A 9,876-nucleotide genomic window follows, 5' to 3' on the forward strand; every position below is an offset into this window, starting at 1 on the left:
TCGACATCGCTGCTCGTGTCGCCGAGTTGTGTAAACCTCCTCAATGGCCAGTACCAGTGCAGCTATGTATCCACGAACGCAACGTCGGCCATGCCACTGGTCGTGACAGTCAACGGCCTTCCGATCCAGCAGAGTCCGTTTGCCGTTCTGGTCACGACCGGTGTCGTCACCGCCGGCGTCTCGGTCGCGCTGGCACCGCCGGGCAGCACTGGCCTCTTGTACGGTATCGCTGGCGTTCCAACGTGGCTCCTCGTGCAAGCGCGGGACGTCTACGGCAACAACCGGACCAGCACGGACGCGATTTTTGTCCGCTTTGTCAACGCGTCGACGTCTGTTGCCGCCGTTGGAACGTCGGTGGTGGCAAGCCTCGGGCGTGGGCTCTACAACGTCAGCTACACGCTCACGATCGCCGGTGCCTACGCCCTCCATGTAGCCGTGGACGCGTCGACCACCGAGATTCAAGGCAGTCCGTTCCCGATTCAGATCCACCCCAACGTGGCCGACCTCCAGACAACGACGGCAACGGTCGTGACGCCGCAGCCGCTCATCGCGGGTGCCCCCATCGTAGCCGTGCTCGCCCCGCGCGACGCTTACGGCAACCCGACGCTACGACAGTGGTACCGCTTCGGCACTGTCGAGCTCGACTCTGCGTCAACGGTTGTGCGTCCGACAGTGCAGCCAGTCGACACATCGACCACCCTCGTGTCGTGGACACCAACCGTTGCGGGTGTCTACGCCTTCCATCCATCGATCTTCGTCCCCGGCGGTGGCAACGCCACGATCTACGCCAACCCAGCGGGCCTCGGTACAGGGCTTCTCCTCCTCCAGCAACCGCTTCGCTTCGACGTCGGTGCGCATGCGGCGTCGCCGTCCGACATCATGTCGGCGTTTAGCGTGCGCTGGGAAGGCTACCTCGATGCACCGACGTCCGAATTGTACACGTTTACAGTACACGTGGTCGGTGCGGTTGCCGTCTATCTCGATGGCGCACTGCGTCTCAACCTCACGTCGACGACGACAGCAACGTTCACACATCCACTGACGGCCCACGAGCTCGTGTCGTGCGCGGTCGTTTTTGCTAAGACGAACGAAACAACCGCGCGCTTTGAGGTGCAGTGGGCAAGCCTCTCGACGCCGATGGCGCCGATCCCACCGACGGCCTTGGTGGCGCGCTGGCGCATCAACTGCATCACGCCGATACTACGCGTCTACCCCGAGGCATCGTCGCCCCCGCACTTTGTTGTTGCCTCGCCACTGCCATCCGAGTGGATCGCCGGTGTCGAAGTCGCTCTAGTCGTTGTCGCCAACGACAAATTCGGCAACGCTCGGCGGCAAGGTGGCGACGGCGTCGGCGTTCAAGTGGACGGAACGACGACCACCGTGGTCGTAATCGACCACTACAACGGGTCCTATACGCTCCTTTTGACGGCGTGGACGACGACGGCGACGGCGACGATGACGATCGGTGTCAACGCAACGCCCGTCGACAGCGCACTGAGCCCTGGTGCGTACGCTCGGAGTCTTTGGAGCATCGGCGCCGCGCCCGTGGCGTTTGCGGTGGCCGCAGCACCCCCCGTGCTGGCGCAGAGCGTCTTTTCGGGCGACGGACTTGTCGGTGGCGTTGCAGGCGAGCCTCTCACCTTCACCTTGCAGCTCAAGGATGCCTACGACAACGACGTATCGCCTTCCAGCTCCGCCATCTCCGCGACGGTCACCTTGTCGCCATTGTCCGTGGTCTGTGGAATGACACTGGCGGCACCGGCCTACACAGTCGCCTGCCCCGTCGTCGTCGCCACGTCGTATACGATCGAGGTCCATATCGACGGCGCTGCGGCGTACTCGCCCCCCGCGTACGCTCCGGTGGTGCGACCGTCGGTCGCGGTGTCGGCGACGACGACGATCTCAACGACGCTACACCCGGCGCTGGAGACGCGGGCGTTCAACCTCCAGCTCTACGACGCGCACGCGAACGCCATCCATCTCGGCGGCGACGTCCTCCGCGTGAGCTTCCGCGGTGCTGCGACCGCCGTCGCCACGATCGTCGACCACCTCAACGGGTCGTACACGGCCTACTACCAGCTGCCGCGGGCTGGCCTCTACGAGACGCGTGTCGACTTGATCTTGAAAGCAAGTCGAGGCCTCTACGGACACTACTATGGCCGCGTCGCGAGTTCAACTCCGGATGTGACGCGGCTCGATGCGCAATGGCACAATGATGACGGGTACACCAAGGTCACGTGGACCGGCTTCCTTCTCGGCGGCTTCTCCGAGCTCTACCATTTTGGCGTCGTCGGCCTACCTCTGGACGCGTCGGTGCAACTTGTGCTCGACGATCACGTCGTCACGACGACGGCGCCGATTGCGCTGCGCGAGGGGTTTCCCCACGTCCTCACGCTGACTGTCGAAGGGCCTTCGACGCCATGGTCGTTGACGCTTACGTGGGCGAGTGCGAGGACGCCTCTGAGCGCTGTACCCCTAACCCACCTCTTTGGCGACGCGATCGAGGCCGCCCCGCGGACGCGGTTGGTCGCGGTCTAAGAAATACAACGGAAACACACGTTGTTATGTCGTCGTCTGTCTCTTGTTCTCTTGCCTACCTTAATAAAACTACACCACGCGTCTTCACTTATATTGTATCGTCCGACATGAGGAGGCCGCCAAACTCGTCCGGGTCGTACTCGTCGAGGTCGGCCATAAAGCCGGTGAGCCCGTCGTCGTCCTTCATGTCGTCCTTGAGGAGCTCGGGCGGACAGTCAAAGAGGCCGTCTTCCGACGTTTCCGGCTCGGCCGCGAGCGCCAGCGACGGCGACAGCGACTCCTCCTCCTTGGGTTTCTTGGCCACGTGCGTCGTATCGTCGGGAGCGTCCAGCGGCCGCTTCTTGGCGTCGGTCGACGACGGCGGCGGTGTCTGTTCCCGCGCCTCCTCGGCCACGAGCTTGTCCATCTCGACGGGGTTGCGCACGAGCTCGCACACGACGCACGTGAGGTTCGTGCACTGCTGAAAGTGGCTCAGCACATACTTGGAGCTGAGGCAGTGCGCAAACGCACACGCGTCGCTCTTCTTGCACTGGTTGATGTGCGCCCAGAGCTTCTTCATCTCGGCGCAGTGGGCCGCATTGCACTTGTCCAGCGTGCAAAAGAGTGCGTGGCGCAAATGCAAGAGGCGCTGCTGCTGCCGCTCGAGGATCGTCTGGTTCTGGAGCACGTTGCGAGGTTGCATCATGCCGACGACCTTGGTGTGGTAGTCTTGCGTCGTCTTGGCCGTGAGCATCGACGCGATCGCCTTGGCCTTGTCTGTAAACAGACGAATGCGCTCCTTGCTCGTCGCACTACCGCTCGCCGGCTCGTCCTTGACGGGTGCCGGGGCCTGCGCTGATGCCTGCGCTTGTGCTTGTGCCTGCGCTTGTGCTTGTGCTTGGGCCTGCGCTTGCTGCTGCTGATGCTGATGATGGGCCTGGGCCTGGGCCTGGGCGTGCTGTTGCTGCATGTGCTGCTGTTGTTGCATGTGCTGCTGTTGGTGCTGCTGCTGCTGCTGGTTGTGCATTTGTTGCTGCAGCTGCTGCTGGTACTGCTGTTGAAAGTGGGCTTGTTGCTTCTGCGCGTGCTGCTGCGCGTGCTGTTGTTGCTGCTGCGCGAGCCGCACGGGTTGGCACACGGCACACTGCTGCTTCATGCACTGCTGAAAGTGCGCGAGGACGTACTTGGAGCTGAGGCAGTGTGGCGTCGGGCAGTTCTCCGTCTGCCGACAGCTCTGGAGGTGGCGCCACAGTGGCTTCATCTCGTGGCACGCCGGCGTCGGGCAGTTGTGCTCGAGCTGGCACTCACTTGCGTGCCGGAGCTGCATGAGCCGCTGCTGCTGCCGCAGCAAAATCGACTGATGGTGCTCCTTGGTCTTGTCGTTGAGCATAAATTCAACCTTCTGATGGTACTCTTGCACCGCCTTCTCGGGCAGCGTTGAAGCAATACCCCGTGCTTGGTTCTGGAACGCGAACGGAGGCTGCAAGCTCATCATCGGAGTCGGGACTATCGGCGCTTGCGGCTGCGGTGGCGGGTTGGCATTGTTGTCGGGCGCCCGGCACACGACGCACGTTACCGTGCTGCACTGCTGGTAATGTGCCAGCACATACTTGGAGCTGAGGCAGTGCGGCGCTTCGCAGAGCTGGCTCTTGTGGCAGCTCTGGAGGTGGCCCCAGAGGAGCTTCATGTCGGTGCACGCCGGGTGCTGGCACTTGTCGGACGGCAGCTTGCACTCGCTCGCGTGCTTGAGCTGCATGAGCCGCATATGCTGCCGCTGCAAGACGAGCCGGTTCTGGTCGAGGTTCATCATCATCGAGAGCACCTTCTGGTTGTACTCGCTGATCGTGCGCGGCGACAAGTAGGACGCAATCGTCTTGGCAATGTCGGTAAACGACGACCCGTCCTTGGCCGGCATTGCAGCACTGCTGTTGGTCGGCGCAGCCGGGTTCGAGACCGGCCCGACGTTCGTCGGCGGCGCACCATTGTTGTTGTTGTTGTTGTTGTTGGGCGTCGGTGTCTTGTCCTTGGCTTGTTGGTGGTTCGTCTTGTGGATCTCGGTCGCGACTTCCTGGAGCCGTTCCTTGAGCCGCGAGAGGTCGCCGTACTCGGCCTTGGACGTCGCCTTTTGGTACAGCATGTCTTCGAGCTTCTTGGCCATGTGAGGAAGGCGGCCGATCCACTCGGGCGTCGCGGAAGGGTTCTGCGCTTTGAGGAGGTTGACGATGCGCCCGATGAGGTCCTGACGAAGCGGGTTGTCCTCGGGCGACCGCCACTCGCCGGCGGGCTTGGGCGTCGCCGCGTTGCCGCTGTTGTTGGCCATCGTCGTCTTGGTCTTGAATTCTTGGGCGACGACATGGAGCCGCGACTGGAGCGTGCTCATGTCGTTGTACTCGGCCTTCGACGCTGCCTTGCGGTACAGCGCCTCTTCCAGCTTCTTGGCCATTTGCGGCAGCCGCTTCATCCAGTCTTGCGGCGCGTTGGGCTTTTGCATCTGCAGAAACTGGACGATGCGCGTGATGACTTCCTTCCGCATCGCGTTGTCGGCCGTCGTCTGCCACGTCGTCATCGGCATTGCCATCGCGCTGTGCTGCGCGAGGTGACCGGACGGCGCTTGCCCATGCATCATGCCCGACTGCTGCTGGTGCTGGTGTTGCTGTTGCTGCTGCTGCTGCATCATCATGTTGGCTTGCATCATCTGGAGGTACTGCTGCTGCTGCTGCCAGAGGTACTGCTGCTGCTGCTGGGGCGGCATCATGTACAAGTTGGGCGGCATGTTGGGCGTCATGCCGTACATGTTGGGCATGCCGCCGCCCATCATCGGGTTCATGCCCATTGGGTTCATCTGCATCATCGGGTCGGCCATCGCGTTGAGGCCGGCCATGGTCGCCGGCGCTTGGCCCGTCGCCGGGTTCCGGCTTGGCGACGTCGCCATGAGCTCGGCCGGAACTGGATCGCCGCGTCGTCGTTCGAGGCGCTACTGTTGCCGTTGGTCATCGCGTTGTACATCATCGGCATCGAGTTGGAACCCATGGCCATCATGCTCTGCATGCTCATCGAGTTGTACAGCGCCGGGTTCATCATGTTGGCCGGCGGATTGGCCGTCGCCGCTGGCATCGAGAACGCGTTCCCAAAGAGGTTCACGTTCGGGTTCGTCCCGTTGCCCGTCATCGAAGTGTTAAATAGAAGGTCGTCGTCCGCAAACTTGGGGTCCATCAACGTGGCTACATACGCCATGCATGAGCGGCCCTATTCGCATGATGGCCGGCGCGGGCCGGCGCATGATGGGCATGCTTCGGTAGCCCGCGCCGGCTTGCATCGATGGCCTCGTACCTCTTGTAGCGGTGGTCAAGCTGGAAGACACGGGGAAGGGCGGAGTCGCGGCGCCGCTCGTACTCTGGGGGACCCGCCGACAACGCTTGTGGCAGATGGTTTCCTGTTGTGGAAAGGAGGCATTACATTCTGGGGGCAGCGTATCCGGACAGGAAGAACACGCTTGGCTTCGTTTGCGTATGCTGCGCCACCGCGGGTATGGCTTTCGGCAGGTTTATCCGGACTCCGGAAACCACACTGCATATCCGGATGACTGGACCTCCGCCAACAAAATTCGCGTCCCACTCTTTTTCAAATTTTGAACCGCGTATCCGGACCCGGCACTGGCGTTTTGCATTACTGTCCCTGGCGTTCCCGCCGAGTTGGCACGACTTGATTTTCGTAGGACAAGAATACCGAGCTGCTGTCGCGGCCACTCTCTTGTCATGTTGGATTCTTCCACAAAACCTCCTCGATGCGTGCATCGTCACGGTTGCAACTGTCACTAGCCGTCGGTTATAATCGACCTTGCTCCGAAGTGGAGGCTCATCGGGTGATGCGCCAACGAAACACGGGATGTTGCCGGGCCAACACGACAGCGTGATAAGTCCATCGTAGATGCAGACACGTCCAACGAGGCGGCGCGGACGAAAGCCCGTCTGTCCCAAGGACTTCGGGGTGATGGATCTCTCTTGACCAAATCGAGACAAAGACGAAAGTTTGGGTGAGTAATGAGACGTTACCGAGAAACACTTGAGGTATAGAAACGCTTAGTGTCGGCTAGGAAAACGCACGGTGGCGGCGGTGCGGCCTCGTTGCGTCCCGCGCTGCCGCATAAGCTCGCGTCCGATTTAAGCTCCTGCATGTGGACGCTCTTCTTTAGTTAGTCGGTATCGACTAACGGCCGTCGCGTCGTGCGTCAGTCGCGTTCGCATCACTGTCTCTGACATGGGCGCGGTACGCCGGCGTCCGAAATATCAACTAGGTGGATTTCCCGCCAGTGTTGTGCCACGTCCCACATTTACTTGGTCTGATTGTGGCAAAATGCCACAATTACCACCTTTGCTTACTTGTGGCAATGTGCCAGAAGTAAAGACCGTATTTAATTACTACACCCGGAAGTAATATAATACTCACATTGCCGTGCGTCATGGACCGGATCGTCCTGGCGCCGATCCTGCGGCTCCTCGCAGTCCAAGGCGGCGTCATCCCGCCCGTCCCGCTCTTCATGGGCCTCTCGTCTGCCATCTTGGCCACGATGCTGGCCATGGCCTACAGCCTCTCCCACGTCAGCACACCCCTGGCGATCGTCAGCTTTGGCTTTGGCGGCCTCCTCTTTTGGCGCAAGCTCGTGCGCGCCTGCGGCCTCCACGCGCGGCGCGAGTCGTACCTTCTCGCGATGCCGCAGCAGCCCGACGCCGTCCGCATCGTGTGCATTGCCAACACGCATGGCAAGCACGCGTTTGTCGATGTTCCGCTCGGCGACGTGCTCGTCGTGGCCGGCGGCTGCACGAAATCTGGCCGCCACGACGAAGCCGAAGCGTACGAGCCTCTACGCAACGTGTCCAATGGATGTCTAACGCAACGTACTAGCTTCAACGCTTGGCTCTCGGGGCTACCGCACGCGCACAAGGTCGTCGTGCCCGGCGAGCACGAGCGGTCGCTGGACCTGACCATCCTCCTCCCAAGCGCGACCGTGCTTCTTGACGAAAGTTTGACCATCGAGTCCATCCATCTCTTTGGCGCCTCGAGGTACGAAGCGTTCTTCGTGTTCATTGTGGTGATGGCGCAGTAGCAAGTCGCTCGAGTGGCGAGACGTTCCGCGGTCCACCGACATTCTCGTGACACCCATGCCACCGCTGGGCATATTAGACACGACGTTTACGGGCCACCACGTCGGGCACGAAGAGCTGCTCAAGGCCGTTTTGAGCACGTTGCGCCCGACCTTTCACGTCTTTGGCATGGCGCAGGCGTCGTACGGGCACAAGACGCTGGGCGCGACCACCTTTGTGAACGCGGCCATCTGCACCGCGCTCGAGCAGCCAACGAACGCGCCGATGGTGTTTGACTGTATCCGCAAGCACCATCCCGTTGTCAAAAGCGAATAACGATGCGACGATAGATAGGCAATCATTTACGCGCTGGCTTACGACTCGAGGAGCGCGCCTAGCGCACATTCTTGGATGCGCTGCCACCGCGAAATCATAAAAAGCTGCATCTTGATGAGACCGTCGACTTCGGCGGGCTCGCTCGACTGCAGCGGGTACGCGCCGACGCACTTGTGCAGATAGCGCCGGCCCGTCAGTGGCACGACATGGATGCTAGTACCGAGGTGCTTAAATACATGAACGAAAAGGAGGACGCGTCGTACGAGCCAATGTTGGACGTGGGCTCGAGCGCGCCAGGCGACAGCCCCATGTAGTAGATATTGATTTGCCTACGCAGTCGATGAGCTCCGTCGTCGCGGCTTCGATACCCGGTCTCTTGCACGTAGTGCTTGAAGCACACTTGGTAAATGGTCTTGGGCTTGGTCACGCGGTGCTGCACGATGCCTTCAATATCGAGCCGCATGACGACGAACGAGTCGCCAAAGCTAGAAATGACCTACTCCGTCTCAGCTGCTAGACGCTCGCCATGGGAAAAAGCGCACCGAGTGGTCGCGGAAGGCTTCAAAGAGCGAGAGGAACCGTGCGCTGTTGGTGTACGCTTGCCAAATGCAGTCGGCGACGGCCGCCACGTCGTGGTACGGCAGCACCTTGTCGAGCACGTACCACAACTACAAGATCTTATCAGCCGAGAGCGCGACGAGAGATTGCGCACATGGCGTTGCTCGGTCGTCGACGCCATGAGCGTCCAGTTCTGCAGCACATGGCGCGTCGAGGCCGGGTCCGTTGGAAGACTCTGCTTGTCGTTGATGCGCGTGATGACGTCGCGCATGCGTGTAAAGAGGTACGTCGTGTCGTACAGCCGCGGGTCTTCGTGTGGCAGCGTCGGCTACACCAACGTGATGAGCCTCTTGCTACATGGCGTCGCCGTACGAGCCTGGCGAGGAGCCCGAGCAGCATCGTCTGTCGGTGCAGCAGCATCAAGCGCAGGATACTGTTGTGCTTCTCGTACGCTGCCGTCGTGTTGAGGAGCCGGCGAAGCTGCTCCAATCGGCGCGCGACTTCTGGGCGCTTCATCTGGTTGATGTACCGCTCCAACTGCGCAACGCTCGTGGCGAGCGCGACGAGGTTGTCCTAGCCACTGCCATCAGTCGCGCGCATCATCGGCGTCTACCTTCTCGCGCTGGCGGTGCAGCCGGCTGTGCTCACGGGACCGGAGCCGCTGTCGCTCGCGGGCCGACAGGTTGGTGTGGTTCATGCAAATCTTTTCCGACGCATGGCGATGGCTATTCACGGACCATCCGGATGGGACACCTACCCGACACATGATAGCCGGCTATCTATCCCGGTACACGGAAACGCGAAATAATGTTGAAATAGTGTGCGGCCAGCGTGAGTAATGCGACGGCACTGCCTTTCGACGGCTGCGCGGCGTTTGACGCGATTAACGCACGCCATCGGCGGGAATTTAACCTACTTCCACCACCGCCGCGCCCCACGACTGGTTCGACGGCCAGCGACACGTTTGGCTCGCCGTGGTTTCGACTGACTGCGGCGATCGACTGACTGCAGCGATCAGCTGACTGCAGCGATCAACGGACGTTTTATTAGGTTAAAACGCGCGGTTCGGCCAGCGTGGATCATTTATCATTTGGTTCAAGATACTTTGCGAGCGCGGCAGTTGATTGGTCCAATGGGTTCAACGTCACGGCAACGCGATCTTGGTGCACAATTTGTCATCGGTCTGCAGACCGCCTCCATAGACCGCCTCGTGCGCCGCAGTCATCGCCAGACCCAACGAGGTGGAGGTCATCGCAATCCAGACGTGCTGTAAGGGTATGTTTATATACCCTTGCATGCTGCCTTGCACACCAAAGAGCCCCTTGTTTCGTCGTGGCGCTGGTTGCTGCCTCGTTCTTGCAGCGGCAATGTTGCATCGAAACGG

At 61.0% G+C, this 9,876-nt stretch overlaps 4 protein-coding genes across 4 annotated transcripts; 2 read left to right on the top strand and 2 right to left on the bottom strand.

Annotated features, from left to right (window-relative positions):
• Positions 1–4: 4 nt before the first annotated feature.
• On the top strand, positions 5–2,618 carry SPRG_14856 (hypothetical protein). Its single transcript, XM_012354884.1, has one exon. It carries the CDS (start codon positions 91–93, stop codon positions 2,536–2,538), a length of 2,448 nt encoding a protein of 815 aa, XP_012210274.1. The 5' UTR covers positions 5–90; the 3' UTR covers positions 2,539–2,618.
• SPRG_14857 (hypothetical protein) lies at positions 2,556–5,449 on the bottom strand (the record flags this gene model as incomplete). The annotated part of the gene is made up of 2 exons (XM_012354885.1): positions 2,556–3,997; positions 4,094–5,449. 2 exons carry the CDS (start codon positions 5,447–5,449, stop codon positions 2,627–2,629), a joined length of 2,727 nt encoding a protein of 908 aa, XP_012210275.1. The 3' UTR covers positions 2,556–2,626.
• A 1,527-nt stretch (positions 5,450–6,976) lies between these two features.
• SPRG_14858 (hypothetical protein) lies at positions 6,977–7,937 on the top strand (the record flags this gene model as incomplete). Its single annotated transcript, XM_012354886.1, has 3 exons — positions 6,977–7,368; positions 7,420–7,578; positions 7,622–7,937. 3 exons carry the CDS (start codon positions 6,977–6,979, stop codon positions 7,932–7,934), a joined length of 864 nt encoding a protein of 287 aa, XP_012210276.1. The 3' UTR covers positions 7,935–7,937.
• Positions 7,938–7,972: 35 nt separating this feature from the next.
• SPRG_14859 (hypothetical protein) lies at positions 7,973–9,194 on the bottom strand (the record flags this gene model as incomplete). Its single annotated transcript, XM_012354887.1, has 7 exons — positions 9,106–9,194; positions 8,865–9,065; positions 8,647–8,820; positions 8,477–8,602; positions 8,303–8,430; positions 8,198–8,263; positions 7,973–8,147 (listed from the first exon to the last, which is right to left on the bottom strand). Exons 1-7 carry the CDS (start codon positions 9,187–9,189, stop codon positions 7,973–7,975), a joined length of 954 nt encoding a protein of 317 aa, XP_012210277.1. The 5' UTR covers positions 9,190–9,194.
• Between the last annotated feature and the right edge of the window lie 682 nt (positions 9,195–9,876).

The sequence above is a fragment of the Saprolegnia parasitica genome, assembly GCF_000151545.1.
Source record: "Saprolegnia parasitica CBS 223.65 unplaced genomic scaffold supercont2.189, whole genome shotgun sequence".
Lineage (NCBI taxonomy): Eukaryota > Oomycota > Saprolegniomycetes > Saprolegniales > Saprolegniaceae > Saprolegnia > Saprolegnia parasitica.

Excerpts from the sequence above, each read along its gene's own strand:
- SPRG_14856 (XM_012354884.1), top strand. The coding sequence starts at position 91 with ATGCCACTGGTCGTGACAGTCAACGGCCTTCCGATCCAGCAGAGTCCG.